The sequence below is a fragment of the Thunnus albacares genome, chromosome 12 (assembly GCF_914725855.1).
Source record: "Thunnus albacares chromosome 12, fThuAlb1.1, whole genome shotgun sequence".
Lineage (NCBI taxonomy): Eukaryota > Metazoa > Chordata > Actinopteri > Scombriformes > Scombridae > Thunnus > Thunnus albacares.
Window position 1 is genome coordinate 10,277,300 of NC_058117.1, and position 18,838 is coordinate 10,296,137.

Consider the following 18,838-nt stretch of genomic DNA (forward strand, 5'->3'; position numbering starts at 1 on the left):
CTATAGGGATACTGTTAGCATTGGAGAGGCCCCTTGCTATAATTTATGTATGTATGTATGTTCCTAAATAGTGAGGGCACCAGGAAAGCTGAAATTTCCCAGTATTCATCCTTTATTTCCTAATTGCAAATATTGATGAAAATATTACTGACACATGTAGAAGTGTACTCAAAGAGATTCCTTTTTCGATGTGCAACCTGAGCTTTGAATCTTTTATGCGCATGTAAACAGGTAACAGCTATCCTCATCGAAGTATGGGCTTCAAGGGCCATACTTGGTCCATATCTGACCTGTGGGAGTTGATGATCCTCATCCAGGTCCAACAGTTCACGCACAGTTCACAGACTACCACAGGAGATCTGGGTGGATTGAGAGATCACATTCCTCTGCCAGGACACAGGAGAGGATGGAAACCACCACATATAGTCCTGCTTTGTTGAGCCAACTTTAGTTATACTGGCATTTTTGCTGGTTGTATATGTATTTTTGAGGGCTATGTTGCTACAAGAAAATTATTTCATTAAAGCTTGTTGCTTTACAGCGTGGACAGGTAAAGACAGAGAGGAGGGATGAGGCAAGAGTAAGTAAAAAAGAGAGAGAGAGGTTAGGCAGTCAGAGTCTGGGAAACAACATTTCTATCAGGACCTCCCAAAAAACTGGTCTGACTGGAGTAGTGGACTAAAGGAAAATGTACTTAACATACAGTTCCAGTTTTCCTCGAAGGAAAGATCTGCTTAATAATTTGTCTCACAAGAGGAATACTGCCATCAGCAACACTGACTTAAGATCAGAGTTCAGCTCAGTGTATTTACTGTGCTGTTCACCGTTCATTATCAAAACTGATTATTATCAGTACTCATTATATTTGCTTGGTGACTAATTCAGTGGTCACCGTTGACGCACACTGTGATGTGAAAATAAGGTGCTAAGTGAGAGGAAGGTAGTTGGTAGACCACATGGACGGTTCACAGCAGCTTTCAGTTAGGTGCTCACCGCTCGCTGTATGACTAAAAGATGCTGCACAACACTTTCTTAGTTCTATTGTTTCCATTCACATTCATACCCCAGTGGAATTACCCTTTTATACCCACTTGCACACCACAGGTATCAGAGAAAACATTAATTACATTAGTGTGAGATCACAGAAAGTGATCGTTACTGCTACAAGACTAGTTAAGCTAATACTTGTAGGGTCTTTTGGTTGGTGTGGTCCATTAAAACTACACTCTGTTTGGCGACTTTCATATTAACAGAAAAAAAAGTAATTTCCTGTTTGGATAGTCCTCATTACTCAGACCAGTCTAGCATGAAGAGTGAGAGATTTACCTGGCTGTGATCCAACGATCCTAATCTGCCTTTAGAAAGCCAGTGAGACTTATATACGAGCACTATATGTTTTACTACATTATATGCATTACTACATTACAATATGTGACAACTAAGCAAACACTACTTCTGGAAAGGGGCAAGCAAAACAATGATTATCCCAGTTTTTCTCTATAGCACCTCAATAATACTATGGTTTTTAATGCAGCCATACACTTCAGATGTTTTTATGTTTTGTCTGTGTTCAAAAATATTTCATTCATCTGTATTTTCAATGGTTGAAATGACAATAAACCTGAATTTGAACTTGAACAGCTACACACTAGCCACACTTAGCATTTAGCGTCAATAAATAATATATATATAGCTACATATCTGACCATTTTAAATGTATGGTACTTTTGTTACTGTTGGACTTGTTTCTTTCAGTTTGTCTTTGAAGAAACTTTCAAACCTTCTGATGTCACCTCACAACAGAAACCAGCAATACAAGTGCCAGTGAAACTTACTGCAGCATAGTGGTAATGTACCACTAATACCAACCACAACCAAGTCACTATGAAGATAAAGTCAAAGCTGACTTTTGGAAGCTTTGATTTTATCTTCTCAGTTAGCAGTGCTGTTGCAAGCTTCTCTTGATCAAACAAGATTCATTGTAATGACAAGAACTGAATTTTTCATTCTTACAGAGGAGGTTAGGTTGAGTTTAAGGGGACTTTGTCACTAAAGACTGTTATTTGCATCCGAGTTCCTACCAACAGTCGGTGTTTGTTCATGACTATGATCTTGCTGCCAAACTTTCCTGGAACTATGTGCATGTAACATCTCCTGTCTTCGCTCCACTGTCTTACCCTTGAAGAATATGTTAAGTATGGTGATATTCTACATTCTATTTTTTGACAACAAATCCCACAAAAAGATCAAAATCAACAATGAATTGATGTTACTAACAAGTATTGCCAGTATAGCCAAAGCCTAATATACTTCAGCTTATTCTTCTGTGTTACAGAGCTCCATTGTTGCCCAAAAACTATTGAGTAACAAGGTTTGCGCTCTCACACTAACACATTGTTGGTTTTACTCATTTGTTGTTGCCAATAACAAAAATATTAAATATCACCAGTCCTGTCCTGTACATTTGTTTAGTATAAGGTGAACAACTTCAACTTCAACTATAGAGGACCTCACACATGAAAAGTTAATTATTTCTGAAGATATTTCTACAAACATTCATCACACAGCACTTCATGGATATGTGTCTCCAGTGAGAAATCCAGAGACCGTTTGGATCTGTCAGGACCTGAGGATGGATGTCTGGCATTTCAAATGTGGGAGTTAAGACACCATCTCATCTCAACGGGCTCATAGATTTTCATTAACCACCCCTCAAAGTGAGCTGTTGGCTTTGTAGCTTTAAATGGTTGTGGGTATTGCTTTACACAAGTTCTATCCGAGACCAGTCAGTGTGTCATACGTGGTTCCTTAATGTGGTATCTCCACTGGCTCTGCAAAACCAGCACAACAGACTGCCAGCACAGCAGCAACCACTTTTATTTTTCCATAGAAGGATGAATCACTCTCGAATGAACACTTAGTGACCCATGATTTAAAGGCCAAGATTAGCCCTAGCAACTGAAGCTCTCTGGGGTCCATAATCGATGCTGAGGGCTAAACACCCTGCTGTTTGCCTGAGCTCTCTCCCCTTGTCGTCCTATCCGAGTTACAGCAAAGGAGAAGCAATCAGTAGCCAACACAAATTTGTACAGTCAGATGAGAATACATAGAAGACAACTGTATCTTAAAGGATATTGCTGCCGATTTTCTATATTTTTCTTATTATAAACAAATGTCAATCATCATCATTAGCTTGTTGTGCTCATTGTCACAACCTCCTGACTTTGTGCTACATTGTAAATTTCTCAAATAACTTCAGCACAAAGTCAAGAGGTTGTGATATGTAGCACAACATGCCAGCAAAGCTGTAAACGGAGCTGCATTCCCACACGTGCTCAGTAGCGTCTGCTGTCCAAGGAACTACTCTCCAGAGACTGAGAGTCTTTGGAGCTGTTTCTAAACAAACTACTGTAACTGGAATCTTTGTAATGAAGAAACATATAACCCACTGCAATGGTGTGGCTGAACAACAGAGGTCGACGGCAGAGAAGAATCAGATATATCAGGCTTTGGATAGACACACAATACTTGTAGGTAGGATGATTTCCTTGTTGGTTTGTCTCTGCACATGAGACTTGTTGACAATAAGAAAAACAAAGATAATCGCCAGGCTTATCCTTTAGATGGAATACTTTGACATTTTGGAAAATGTCTTTTCGTTTTCTTGCTGAGAGTTAGATAAGAAGATTGATTCCACTCTTGTCTGTACGCTAAATATTAAGCTACCACCAAATGCTGGTTAGCTTAGTTTAGTATATAAACTGGAAACAAGGGGAACAGGTAGCCTGGCTCTGTCTGAAGTTAATAAAATCCACCTGCCAGCACCTCTAAAACTTACAATATAACACATTATATCCTGTTTGTTTAATCTGTATAAAAACCCAAATGTAGAAAAGGTTCAGTTTTGAGTCTCCACTGGTTGAGAGGCACATAACTGCCATTAAACCAGTACTTGTTGTTTTGACACTTCAGTTTTGTACAGATTAAACAAATGAGATATAACATCTTAATGAGAGTGATATCAATCTTCTCATCTAACTCTCAGCTAGAAAGCAAATTAGCATATCTCCCAAAATGTCAAAATTTTCCATTCATTCTATTTTTTTTGAGCTTGCCTCAAACATATTTATACAGTACATACAGAATGTCCCCTGAAGACATATTCGGGGTGGAGGAAGTCAAATCAAAGCGTCCAATCAGACATTTTGGCCAATTTCAGACTTAAAAAAAAAACAGCAGCAGCAGCACGCTCACAGCTTCCTGTTGTCATCTTCCTGTACTTTTTTGTTTGTCCTCTGAGTGACACTCACATGTTCCTTGTAAATTGAATCAGATGGGAACACTGTGTACACACCGTGCCTGCCTTGAATCAAGACCCCATGACCTTCCCACATGACTACTTGAGGACTAATTGCAATTGATGGTCTTGTCTATAGTGTTCTTTTCATTAGCAGCAGCCTTGTAAAAGCCTGTGTGTTCACAGGAGGACCATCAATTCTTATTTGTTGCATGACGCCACGGGAAGGATTGATTTAGACACTTATGTATGCTACATTAAGCATTTTACGTAAGCTTTACAGTGTAATTTGTTGAATTTGCTGTGGAATGTAAGAGGAATCATATTATCTGTATTAGGCAATCTTTCTCTAATCTCTCAGTTACCAGAACATGCTTATTTGACCTATGAGTGACTATGCAGAAATTTCACTATTGTTGTGTTTTTTTTGAAACTGACAGGATTTTACATTCATTGTGCTTGAACATTACAAATTACAGTCTGCTAAAAACCACCTTGTGAATGTTAAAGGCCAGCGAACATCCTAACTGAGGGTGTTTTTTATTCTCTTGGGCAGTTTCCCTACAGCGAATGATATCTCAAACACTATAAAGTGCAATAAAATGCTGGAGGAACACACAGTATTTTTTTAATGCGATTATCTGCTCAAAATAATTTTCATACATCTTTGTCACACAAGTTACACAAGTTAGAGGACACGATAAGCCAACACAAACAGCTGGTACAGTAGAAGTTTATTAACTTCTTTCACAGGTTCTTGGACAGCACCCTCATCTTTTTCTCTCAGGAGTCACTTTATATTTTCAAGACAGAATGACAGTTGAAGTTGGCCAAATTAGCAGACAGCTAATAAAATAATTCATACATTGTTAAAATATTTGTTAAAACTCAACAAGGGGTGGAAATCTAGCTCAAGCATATCATCTTACAAAACGTTGACTGGACGGAATTTATTTGGTTCAGACCCCTGAAACAAAGGAAACCTTTATATTTATATAATAGTATCTTTTCATTGTGAATGGCCTTAGGGTGCCTCTTCATGCCCAGAGGTCAGGCCAGGTCATTACAAACAACATGCGCTTCACTGTTTGGCAAACAGTTTGTTCACACTATGTGGGATGTAAAAGCCATCAGCAAGTCTTTCAACCTCAGACAAATTTGTTGCAGTCGTTTTAGGGCGCTGAAATTGGTTTGGTTTTTTTTCATGAAAATGAAATAAATGTTTTTTAAATATTTAATTGTCAGCGAATGCTCAAAAAGGGTTAAATAATGTAAGGAGGGAAGCTATTATCTATTACTTTTAATGTTTTCACTAACAGCCAATAAGCTTATTATGGTTCCCCTTTCATTTTCAAAACCAGAATATGTTAGGAGTTGTTCTACATTCATATGGAGGCAAACAAACCACACCAGTGTGTAAAGTTGCATGTAAATACCATATTGGTATTCATATTTGTTATATTATAAACATATTTGTCACATATCTAGTGCTTTATCTCACCCATCTAAGACAATGGTACTCAAAGTGGGGTGTGGGGACCCCTAGAGGTCCTTGAAGGGGTTCCAGGGGGTCCCCAGCAAAAAGGGGAATCGTTTATTTTCACTATAATTCCATCCATAAGTAACACAATGACAGACTGTGTGACTGTTTTGGTCATGAGTTTCATACACTTTTTGTAATAAAACATCTAAAAGCAAAAATCTTATCAGATGGGGGTCCATGGTCTAATTTGTGTCAGTTAAGGGGTCCTTGATGTGAAAAAGTTTGAGAACCACTGGGCTAAGACACCTCTGGCTTTACTTTGGCAACTGATAGCTGTCCTAAAGTGAAACATGATAAAATAACTGAGCAAAAGTTTGAATAGATTTTTCTATGGGTCTAATAAAATACTCTTAAGGGAAAGGAAGTGCTTTCTTTATAGGGAGGAGAATGAGGAATACACTTAAATAAAAGAAATCCTTCAGTAATTAAGACACATACTGAGTTAATTTTCATCCTTACTGATGCCAGGTATGTCCAGCAGACCCAATGAATGAATTGAATGAATTAATGAATCTCAGATGACCGCACAGATCAGAACTAAAATCTAATTATGGGCCAGTTTTCTCTTATATAGTTTTTTTTTTTTTTTTTCAGAAAAATTCTCTCCCTTTTCTCTCTAATTTGAAAGGCCAGCTCCACTGCACTGTGGTCCATGTCACTGCTGACTCCCTCTGTTGGCCTGGTGAGGGTGTAGACAGCCATGTTTCCTCCAATGCACATACTGTTACCAGACACTTCCTTTCCCTTTCACTGAGAAGCTTTAAGCTTTTTGTTATTCTCCCCAGTTTACAATTTAGTCATCAGTCAATTCTCCATGTGTGCTACGGCCCCTGTTACTGCCAACCCCCTCTGACATTTTAAAAAACATCAATACACTGAAAACTGCTGCTTGTTGCTGCTGGAAACATTTTTGTTGAAAGCAGTGGGCCTGAAGCATGCAGTTATTGTGTCTGGCAATGCCTTTTGTCTTATAGCACCTGTTAGGACAGAACAAATTACACAACTCTCCGCAAAATACCTTCCAAAGTCAACTTAAGAAGAGGTTAAATCAGCCAGAGTAACTGGAAACATGGAGTGAAGAGATTTTAACCGACAGTTTGAAGTTTCATTGGGGCTTAATGTTCCCAGAGATTCATAATATTTCAACCAGCCCCCCCAAGTAGAAGTTTCTAGCACAGGGAGATAACACACTGCCCCGCTGGCTTCTCACCTGTGGACACTGCCACTTATTGAACCTATGTCTATGTGAGACATAGGTGTAGGACAACTGCAGTATTCAGATCAACAATATTCCAAATTTGGACCAATAGTCAAATTCTGAACACAATATTTAAATCCGACTTGTATGCTATGAAGCAGCAATCATTAAAAAATACTAAATAATGTTTTTAATCCATGGCAGCCGGCTGTTTCTTGGATAAGGCACAACAGTGAAAGCAGTAAAGTCAGCGTGTGTTTGGAACAGAGAATTATTTCTGGCTTCTCATGTCTCATGATCAGAACCATGTGTCCGCCACGTGGAGGGTTTGCTTTATTTGTTTAAGGCTTAAGGAGAAACATTTCAATGTTTCTTTGAGGACAAAAGACGGAGAGATGAGTAATACTCCATGTTAAAATGTTTAAGAAAAACATTGCCTTTGGTTGCAAAACTGTCTGTCTGCGGTTCTGACTTGGGAAACTGATAAGAGAAATGAGTTCTATTTATGACACTGTTGGCATTGAAAACAAACCTCAGAGAACTGCGATAAATTGAAGTGAAAGCACAAAAAAAATGACAGAAAATAAAGCAATTAATGTGGTTAATAAATCAGATCAATTAATGGCAGGGATAGTTTATCAGTTTGCTTTTTTAACCAAGGTCACACATGGAAAGCTTTTATCATTTTAGATATAGTGTATGTTTCATTACAGTTATAGTACAAAAAAGGGCAAAGAAAAAATTGCAACAAATATGATTTTAACCACATTTTCACCAGCAGGCACCTTTTAAAAATCATATTAGGGCCATTTTACTTTTGCTAGTTGTACCATATTTATGAGAAAGTTTAAGTGTTGACATTTTCAGAGATTTGAACCAAACTCTTCTCAAAACCAAAAGCAGTGAAAAACAAAAGTATCACATATTTGTAAGAACACTTGAGGGCCACAAAATGCACATTTGTTCAGATACTTTTGGGGCCCTAAAGGCATTAAACGGTCAATTTAAGGGCATAATACACTGAATGTTTTAGCAAAATATTACCCCAGAGGCCCTTATTTACCTAACTCTAATACATGTCTGTAGGGAGGGTGTGGTGTTACTGTGTGTGCACTGGAAGGCAGAGGTGAAGGGTTTTGAATTCAATTGGCTCCCGCTCTCTCTTCGGATGGGAGGAGGCAGGGAGCCAGTGCAGCGACGCCTGGCAATGTCTTTGCGTTTAAATCACTTACACCCAGATCCTGGCCGTGCTGTTCAGGATATTGTGGAGCTTCTGTGAGACTCCTGCCAGGGATCCATAATCTGAATCTGCCAGAGTGAGCAAGACTTTGGAAATGCTCTTGAGACACAAGGAGATGGAAGCTCGCAAAACAGTTTTATCTAGCAATTGAAAGTCAAGTGAGGGTCGACTGCTGGTCGGTAGGGCAGAGGGCTTTGTTGTGCAACAGAGCGAAGATTATATGTAAATGTTGGACTCTGATTGTGGTGCAACCAACTAGGATGTCCCTGGTGTTGTTGTTGCTGAACTAAAGGAAGTTGTGTCTCATCTTTAAAGTGTCAAAGCAGATGCAGAGATATGATGAAGCAGCAGAGAGCAATACACAGTGAACATAGGATACTTTTTTGTATATGTTTGTTTACAGTATTCATGTTTATCTTTTACAGTTTTGCAATTTGCACGTTTTAACTATTTGAAGAAGTATACCCTATCGTATAACTGTCACTGTGTTGTATCACCAAACTTTATCAAGCATTACATAATGTGGACTTAAAATTGTAGCATGTGTTGAAACAAAATAATGTCTGTTATCACTGTGAAGCAGAATATTTGGGATTAATTTTGAAGATATACTGTATGTGCATCACAAGAATGCATTTCCGAAAGATTTATCCGTCCTGTTCTCTATGTGGTGCCATGGAGGGAGACATGGCACCACATGCTGTTTACTCCTGACAAATATAGAGGCGGAGAACCTGGTTCCCATGGAGACATTCATCTGTTTTGTTCTGGTGTGCACAAAGTGATCCAGGTGTTGGAGGGGGTCAGCAGAGTCTGAATAAGTGTTAATGAACTGAGCTGAGGGCTGCAGTGCTATGAGTTGCAATGGGAGTCAATTAAGACCCGCATAATATGATCGCACACACACACACACACACACACACACACACACACACACACACACAGAAACACACACCAAGGCATGGATGCAGCCGCAAACACACACATTAAAGTTCCTGCCAAGTTAAATGAAAAATCTCTAAGTCAAGCTGATCTCATTAGTTAAGCTTCAAGGATCATCTATATATACAGTTTATCACCATATGTGTGTGTGTGTGTGTGTGTGTGTGTAGATGACTTGCCTTCATGTGAATCCTCTCAATCAGTTAAAATCTGTGCTATTATTCTTATGAAGTGCCAAATTTTAAGATTTAACAAGGAGAAAGAGGCTGATCAGGATAATAAATTCACAGGAAAGTCCTTCCAAGCACTGAGCTTGATAGTTTCACCAGGCGGCCAGTTACTCATGTCCTTTTCAAGATGAGCTCCCACAGAGGACTCATATTTTACAGAAAATATTCCTAAGCACTAATCCTAACAACTCTGTCAGCAGGCAGGTTGTTTTTCTGTTATCTACTGTATCCAGCAGTGGGACCCCTGAGTTGAACCCCCACAGATTACATCAGTGGAGAAAAAAACACTGAGAAGCTGTTCTTATGTTGTATTTAATATGTCAGAAACACATCTAAAATCTCCATATCTTGATATGTTATGAAAAAAGAATACCACAAAATCACATCGACAACAATCAGACAAAACACTTCCAAACTGAAAACAAAAGTTTCAGTCACTAATTCTGTTTTAATCACACAGAATTTTGTAAAATTATAAGATGATGCGATGGCCACAGACTGTCGCCGCAGCCCTCCTGGTTACAAGCAGCTTGTCTGTATGTGTAGGGTACCTGCTCCTGAGTCCTGAGTGGATTAACAGATCAGGTTAATATGATCCTTTCAGTGGAGATCACTGTCTTGACTGAGCCTCGAGGCATTACTCTGACAGCCTGGGAGTTTAAAATCGGGTAAAAGTGCACCTGCGCTGGTCAGCCTCAGAAAAACCTTTGCTCTGATAATCGAAGGTGGAAGAAGTGTTAATGAAATAATGTGGAAGTAGCATTTACCAATGTCTATTATTAAAGTTGATCTAGCTGAAGGTAATTTGACTACATTATATACTGCTGTGTAGTTTTATCGGTAACAATGTCATATTTTATGAAATTGTTTTCTTTGCAAATCATTAATCCACAAATTAACTAGTAACTATAACTTTGAAATAAATGCAGTGCGGTAAAAAATACAAAATTTCCCTCTGAAATATAGTGGAGTAGAAGTAGAAAGTAGCATAAAATGCAGTGAAGTACAAGTACCTCAAAATTGCACAAGTAGCTGAGTAAATGTGCTTAGTTATATTCCACCACTGCTAATATGGATAAATACATAATGTTGTTTTACAATGTACATTAAAGGCCACTTAAAGTAGATGAAAGGAGCAGAATTTCCTGTTTTTCTTCCAATTAAAGCTTTAACTCCATCAATGCAGCATGTTAGCAACCAACTATACCTGATAGTATTCACATGCAATTATTAATCATTTTATTTTATTGTATTACATTGTATTTTATATATATTAAGCTGACTGGCTCACTGTCTTTTAGGAGAATAACTGGAGTGACACCTTTGATCTTTATTAGTCATTTACTGAAATGAATTAAAGCAGAGATACAATATTAATTGTGGAACACAATGAAATAAGACACCAACAAATTATACTTCAGAATGTCACCCTTCTTTTAAAAAAAATTTTTTACATTATAATCTGCAATACTTCAGAGAACAGGCAGTGGTGATTACACTTCTATCCAGGAACATGTCTATATAATCCACTTAATGCTGCAAAAATCTTCAAGCCATTATGAGAGTGAGAGTGTTGATCTTTTTATAGGAGGACACAGCTGTTGTTATTTCTAACAAACATCTGCTATGGGGAAGCTAGAGGGAAGTCAGACTTCACTTTATTATGATATGCTTTCTGGCAATATGTTAATCTGTTTCATAAATTATATCAATGGCTGTAAAATTCTGGACCATTTAAGTCAATATTTCACAGATGTCATGTCAGACTTTAAAGCACAGTCAGCAGAAATTCCTCTCTCTGAAAAACATCTCTGATCATTAGTTGAATGAAGTTGATGAAGAAAGTCAGAACGAAGACTTCGCACTGATAATAGCTGTCACGTTATCTTAAGACTCTCAGGATAGTTTGTAATATCCAAGAGGCCACAAACAAGACTGCAGGACAGAAATGATTTTAACAGCAGTTGAGTTCCCAGTTTGATTCTGTACCCACTCATTGATTTCTCTTTTTTTTCTCTCTCTCTCTGGCAGCTGCACTCTGCTGATTACAGCAGTTTGAGTTAGAGTTTGGATCAGCTCCAGATCCAATACAGCACTGAAGAGAGGGGAAGCCCTCCAGTTAAGTGCTGCTCTGTCGATGCACTTCATCAGTCTAAATGCCGAGTTGCTGTATACAGATCATAAAACATTTCATTCTAAAAGGGTTTTACTGCAGTGTATCGTCATATTTTATGTGTTATTTGCAGAAATACAGGTCAAATATTATCATGGATAACTATGCAAACCTGCCTTTAGTGTATTATATGTAGAGCAGCTGTGTATACCGTAACTTTGGAGAAATAGGATTTGGGCAATTAGCTCACATTCATTTAAGATGGTTCTGTCTGACAGTAAGCTGTGCAGAAGGTCAAAGGTCAGATCTGAGTACATGTGAAGGTTTGTATACATCAGCCTCTTTGACCTAATAGCCTACTTCTCTAAGAATCCTAAACATTTACATTTAAGATGCAACAGCTGACCAAGAGTCAGAGACATATTGCAGTGTAAATGGTAATGTTAATAAAATAGTTATAATTAAGAGGTAAAAAAAAGAGGTTTACAATACGTAGTTTCTCATATTAGTCATAATAATGTTGAGAAGTGGTCACCAGATGTTCTTCCCTCTGTTTATCCGTCTGATTTTGTTCTTCTTGAGAGCATTTTCAGTGCGTCATTTCTTTAATCCTTCTTTCAGTTTTACATTTTCTTATGTAGAGGTAGTAGCATTAGTAGCCAATTATTGTCTGTTTCTTGATTTTTTATTATTGAATGATTTCAATTGCTGATTAATGTGAAGTAAAAATGTTCACAAAGTGTATTTTACGGTCTTTACTTACACATTTTAAATACTCCATTAACCAACTCATAATAATCCTCATAACTTCACACTCATTCTCTTCCAGTGTTTCAAGTAATTAAATTCTTCTCCAATAGTAGTAAATGATCATGTGATAATTATTATGATAAATCGAACTCTTAATAGAGTTTTAGACAATCCATAAAGTACATATGTTACTGGTATCTCTGCTTTCATTTCCAGTCAAAGAGTTTCAGGTTTGGTGTTGGCAAAGGAAAGTGAACCAAAGCTTGATCTCTGTTGTCCTCTAGTGGTCACTCACTGTCACTGCTTCAATGTTTTCACACATTTTATTGTACTAAAAAATGTTTTATGTAAGATTTTGGGCTGAAAATCATTCCAGATACTGTATTCCATCAACCTGTAAGGTAAAACGTGTTAAAAATCAAAACTGGAAAGATCTAGTCTATCAAAGCATCTGGCTGTGTTTCCTTCATTTCAATTCATCTTTTTTATTGGTACCATCACTGCATTCACTAACTTAATTTTTGGTGTATGTCCAAATGACACAATGCTTTAGTCAACAGCTGTATAAATACTGTTGATAGAGTAACAGAGTAGTCATCGTCTTCCCATCACTGTGTTTAAACCGCAGGACTTTAACTGTGTGAGCACTTTCTCTTCTCAAATTCTGTTCCCCAATTCAGGAAGTTAGCCTTGAAAAGGCTTCACTGCAACATTGTCAGTACTTAAAGGTTATTGAGGATGTCCAGATGATTCATTTATCCTCACTGTATTTTTCTCTGACTTCTCAGAAAGTGAACGTGGGAGACGTCCCTCCTTTCTGTGGAATCAGACTCATTCCCTGAACTTTCAATGAGATGCATTTAGAAGGAATAGAATGTAGCTATGAGCTCATTCATCCAAATGAGCCAAAAAAAAGAGTCTGATACCTCCAACTCTCAATTTAATGATACCTCAAGGTATTGAGGTATCAAGATGTAAATTCACTTGGTGGGTTCTTTATAATCCACAGTTTTTCTTTGAGTGTATTATCAAGAATTCAACTCAGTGTGAGACACAGAAGGCCTTAAGTTCAGGGTTTTACTGTAAGACACTGACAATGTAATTGTAATAGAGCTCGTTCAAGGCCGGCCAGAGACCTTTATTGGATGGCTTACTTCTTGTCTCTGTGTTGTCTCTCTTACTTTTCTATTATCTCTCTAATATATCTAATAAAAGCAAGATATGAAGAAAAGAAACATTAAAGATATGTTATTCAAGGAAAGGTGAACTGTAAAACACTGATAAATTTTGGTAGATGAATACATAATTCCTATATTTAATGTATCATGTTAATCTCAATCCATAGAATTATTATTGAGCACTTCTCAATCATTTTCTATTTAATTTTTGATCAGATGTACTGCATCCTAAATCAGTGGTTCCCAACCTGAGGACAAGATATATTTGAGGGTTTGTAAGATGACTAACAAGATAAGAAAGAAGAATTAAACACATCTCTGATTTACATGATCTGTGCCTTTTTTATTCTGAGATATTGCACCTCTTCAGACCTCTAAAATCGAAGCAATTTGAGAGCAGAACATCATTTTTTGGTTGAACAGCTTACAACTCATAAACATATGGAGCCTGTGATGAGAGTATTCTCGGCTTTAAAGCATCAAAAAACAAAAGTGTATTTACTGTCAGACATTCAACATTACTCATAGTACTCAAACTGTGGCAGCTTCTCTGTTTAGAGCAGCAGACTCGAGGTTTACCAGATGGTGGAGCTCTCTGCTACAGGTTCACTTAACACTGTGAGTTGGAGCTGACACAGTGAACACCTCGTTATCATCCATCACCACAGCAGATAAAATAATGTTTGTCTGTGTGAGTGTGTTTGTTTGTTGGAGGAGGAGAGGAAGAGCGTGGATTTCTCTGACATGTATAGAGCTCAGTGTGATAATGTGCCAGACAAAGGTGGGTATAAAGTCTTTGTGTGGGATCTGTTTTCCATGAACTCTGATGCCTAAAGTCCTGTGAACAGACGTGTTGGGGCAGGAGCAGGTGGTCTGAGGTATGCCTGTCAGGAGCCGCTCCCCGGCTTCTTCTCTCCCTGTGTGGATAAGTTTTCCCTCCCTGAGGCAGCACATTTCTGCAGCACTCACAGCTACATGTAGGACAATGAAAACACATTTTTAAAAATGTTTTCAGGGATTCTTTTAAGTTACTTTTCAAAACTCAAGTTTTTTAAACCCTAAACCGTTTTTAAACCAGACATTTAAATCCTCTTTGCCACTGAGGGGGATGTGTGTAATGATCTGTGTTTCTCTCAGAGCTGATAGTCACATAATTGCTCCTGAAACATTATACATACATTTTATTTACAGACTCCTTCCCTCCTTGGACGGCAATGACACAGTGTCTGCAGCCTGGCCTTTGTATTGTGGGGACTTGCTGTGATGCAGCCATATGAGAAACATGGGGGGAGTAAGGGCGGGATTTTTTTTCCTCCCCCACACATATGCACATGCTCGCACACACTCAGATACACTGATGACTACTCCTTTACCTATGTGTATGGTTAAAGCATAAGGCAATATTCAGTATTTTTCTTGTTGTTAACAAATTCTATGAAAAGACCAAAACCAACTATGAATTATCCTCTTCAGTATTGCATCTGTAGCCAAAGTTTGATATATTTTATACCTCAAATGCATTATTTACTGCTGTTTGTGTAATATTTACTAATAGAGATAATTAGATAAAACTCCACTCTGGCTCTCTATCTCTCTAGCTTTCAGCCAGAATCTACAAAATTACTGGAGATCGTCTTTATCTACCTTCGATGTCCTACCTGCTAATGTTTGTGTCTCCATCTTATTCTTGTCTGTAAACTTCTGTTTGATGGGTTTTGGTCTGATGAAGCTGCGGATGTTAGAGTTTGACCCTGCTTCTTTATTATCTACATGTATGTGTTACAAACAAAACCAAACCTCAAAACAAAAAAAAAAACATAGGTAAGAAATGAGGATTTTATTTTACATAATATTAATGAATAGTGGCAAAATCCCAAACAAAGCAAAGTAACAGGTGCAAAGCAGTGTCAACATCAGCAGACTGTAATAAGTTATTATTCAGACACTGTGTAAAAATCCTGAATGTCCTGAACATGTTGAATCTTATATTTGAAAAATAATTCAAGCTTTAATACATATTTATTGTACTTGTGTTCTTAGTCACAGTTATCATACATATTATTTAATTTCAAAGTGACATTAACTGTTGATGATTTGTGTGGATCCTTGTTTTTTTTATTTTTATTTATTTGTGTGTGATCTACATTGGCTACCAAAAACCCCCAACAAATATAAACATACACCAACACAACACCTGCAAATGTACATGCTGCAAAACATCAAACCATTCTAAATCATATATGAAAGACAACGGGAAGATATATCCACTGTAAAGACAGTTCTCTTCCATTAGCAGAGGCTGGATGGAGTTACAATCCGCCTAGACGTAGTCCCTGCCCGGGTCTGCAGAGCGGGTTGGTGGGTAGCGTGGAGATTTCCCTGAGCCTTTGCTGGAGCAGTTGCAGCAGAGGAAGCCTCCCCCTATAATGATGAGACATGCAGCTCCCCATCCGACGTACAGGGCACTTCCAAATTCAAACCTGTGAATGATGCACAAGGAGTTGAGATATTGAGAGTTTTTTTCCCACATTTACCTGCATCAATTCAGTAAGATTCATGTCAGTGACTCGCAATCATTACAATGTTTTGATTCAAGCTGTTACACAAAAAAGTGTAGAGGGGAAAAAGTCTGCACTTCTAAATTATAAAAAGGAGAACAACAGCATGATCAACATGTGAGTGTGTCCATCCCTTGAGTCATCACACACAACCACAGTGATACCTGATAATTAGTGTGAAATGACAGAAGGAAAGTGTGACCTCACCTTGAGTTAGTCGGAGTGAATGGGTTGTAGAAATCTTGTGCTATCCTGTGGCCGTACCAAGATGTTCCCACCAGAGCAAGCAAACCTGGAAAACCACAAGAGGCAAAAACATTTCACTACAAGCTAAATCATGTCCAAACATCATTGCTTTATAAAGGTCAAAACTAAACAAACAGGTGTGGTGCATTTTTGCAGTTTTGATGTTCAAACAGTGTGTGTTCTCACATGTGTGCATCTGAATGAACTCTGACCTGCAATAATGAAGATAACTCCTCCAGCTAGAGCCACTTTGTCCTTCTGCTGCGGCTCCTCTGCCATACAGGTGGTGCACTTCATGCCCACCGTCGCCACCAAGATGGCAATAAAACACAGCAAGATGGAGGACAACATCAGCCCTCGTGTGCCCTGTACAATCCCTGGAGACCAAGACATAGGATCATTTCATTTAAGCAGGTTTTAAAATGAATTTGTGAAGTTCTTTTCCTGATGTCTCTGTCCCTCTACACTTTCTAAATGCACACATAAATATGAATCACAGACAATGATAACACCCCTCTTTCTTTAAAAAAAATTAAAAAAATAAAAAGCTTAAATAAAACCGTCTGGGTGGCCACAATTAATTCAGACTTATTTTCATAATGTACATAAATAGTAAAGCACTTAGCAAATAGTTAATAATTGGCCACACGAGTCTCTGTTTTCATTCTCAGTGTTCTTCTTCTTGTTTACAGCAGGCAGGGATTCAGATAACATGAGTCACATCCAGCTGAGTGATACTCAAAACATTCCTTCGAATGCTCATTCATCAGAATGAAGTCATAAATTCATTTGTAAAGATATATTTACATTTGACATCTCACACTATCAAGCACAGTGTGAAAACTTATATTCCTTCTTGTTCTTTTTACTTCCCTTTTTTCAGACTGTTTCTCTTTGATCAGCCAGCTGCTGGTATTTGACTGACATGTCTCTGCATGCATGAGGTCTTGTGGAGAGAGGAGGACACTTTCTTAGACCTCTAGGGAGGTTTGTATGACCACAGAACTTTACACATTCCTGTTTTACAATTATTTTTAAACTCTAAACATGAGGCATTTCATAAATCAATTGCATGAATTCACTATTGATCCAATTCTAAATATTGTTTAAGTGATGTACCATTCATGGTGCTATGATTTTCTTCCTACTTCCTACTTGAAAAGGAAGAAAATTTACTTTGGAAATAATGATTATAGGCTCAGTATACTCTGATGAGATGGTATATATGTTGATAGTTGTAAAGTTGTCTCATTGTTGAAGACATGACATGTAAAACAACATTACCTGGTAGTTGAAGAAGTGAATCATACACTTTACACTGAATTTGACCCGTGCTCTGTGATGCACAGGTCTTCCACAGCCCTTCATACAGCGCCTGAGCTGTTATGATGTTGTCTCCTGCATAGGACGAAGCTTTCCATTCCACCATGACTGTGGATGCTATTGAGCCGATGAAGCCCAGGAAGGCCAGCGTGAAGCCAAGAAGCTGTATTCCACCATTGGCCATTGTTAAACTAAGCAAAGTAAAATGGCAAAAGATTTTAAAAAATCCCTCTAGTTATGTAGAGATTGAAAAATTCCAAAATTAGCTTCCTTGACGTAGTTCCTGATGGTTTTTGGCGTTGGATCTTTTCCCAAGCAGTGTTGTCTCCTGTGCATCCTCAAGGAGTAACCTGGAGGGGAGGGAGGATCAAGGAATACCATCACCGCTGTCTGAGGTTGGGAGGAAGAGTACGACACCTGGTGGAGGTGATGGTCTGCTGCAGAAACTCTGATGACTCCTGAACCTCCAGATTTATGGTAAATTCTCAGTGGAAAATGCAAAGTTGCGTACAGTTAAACAACATAATCTTCACATTTTGTATTTACACCAGGTGCCAGTTTCTGTTCATATAAAGTCTGCTGTACTTAAAGAGCAAAATAAATAATAGATGCAACTGTTATTACATATAAGGCTGCAACTAATGATTAATTTCACTATCGATTAATCTGTTGTTTATTTTCTTGATTAATTGATTAGTTGTTTGGTCCATAAAATGTCATAAAAAGTCATAACATGGTGAAAAATGTCCATCACTGTTTCCAAAATGTCTATATATGTGAATATTGTAGATTAATGCTTCATGTCACTCTGTGTTAACAACTCTACACTACTACTACTGCGCTGCCATTTTGGCCAGGTCTATGTCAAGAGACTTCCTGGTTAAATAAATAAAATAAGCAAATTCATCAGTAGAGATAGGAGTAGTTGTAATAGTATTTGTTATTTCTGACTCAAAAAAAAACAACATTTAACTGGGAAGAGTGATGAAAGCAAAGATCTGTTTGTTTTGTTTTGGTAAACAGTGACTCAACTCTGACAGACTTTTGCTCAAACTAACATAAAAAACCAAAAGAAAGCATTTCTTTCTTCTACAAGTGTATACTGTAGATGTGTATTATAATGTGGCAACAAATAAAAGTCAACTACGTTGTTCTTATTGCGTTCTGATTTGTTGATTTGCTGAATCACAGGAACATCAGCTGATCTCAGGAGGATCTTT

At 37.8% G+C, this 18,838-nt stretch overlaps 1 protein-coding gene across 1 annotated transcript; it reads right to left on the reverse strand.

Moving 5' to 3' along the window:
* Positions 1 to 15,313: 15,313 nt before the first annotated feature.
* cldn1 (claudin 1) lies at positions 15,314 to 17,967 on the reverse strand. The gene is made up of 4 exons (XM_044368260.1): positions 17,580 to 17,967; positions 16,508 to 16,672; positions 16,257 to 16,341; positions 15,314 to 15,971 (listed from the first exon to the last, which is right to left on the reverse strand). The coding sequence occupies exons 1-4, from the start codon at positions 17,800 to 17,802 to the stop codon at positions 15,812 to 15,814; spliced, it is 633 nt and encodes a 210-aa protein (XP_044224195.1). The 5' UTR covers positions 17,803 to 17,967; the 3' UTR covers positions 15,314 to 15,811.
* Positions 17,968 to 18,838: the final 871 nt, after the last annotated feature.

Coding starts and splice junctions, on each gene's coding strand:
- cldn1 (XM_044368260.1), bottom strand. CDS start 17,802: ATGGCCAATGGTGGAATACAGCTTCTTGGCTTCACGCTGGCCTTCCTG. Junction 16,673..17,579: donor TTCACTTCTTCAACTACCAG/GTAATGTTGTTT, acceptor CTTGGTCTCCAG/GGATTGTACAGGGCACACGA. Junction 15,972..16,256: donor TTCACTCCGACTAACTCAAG/GTGAGGTCACAC, acceptor CATCATTCACAG/GTTTGAATTTGGAAGTGCCC.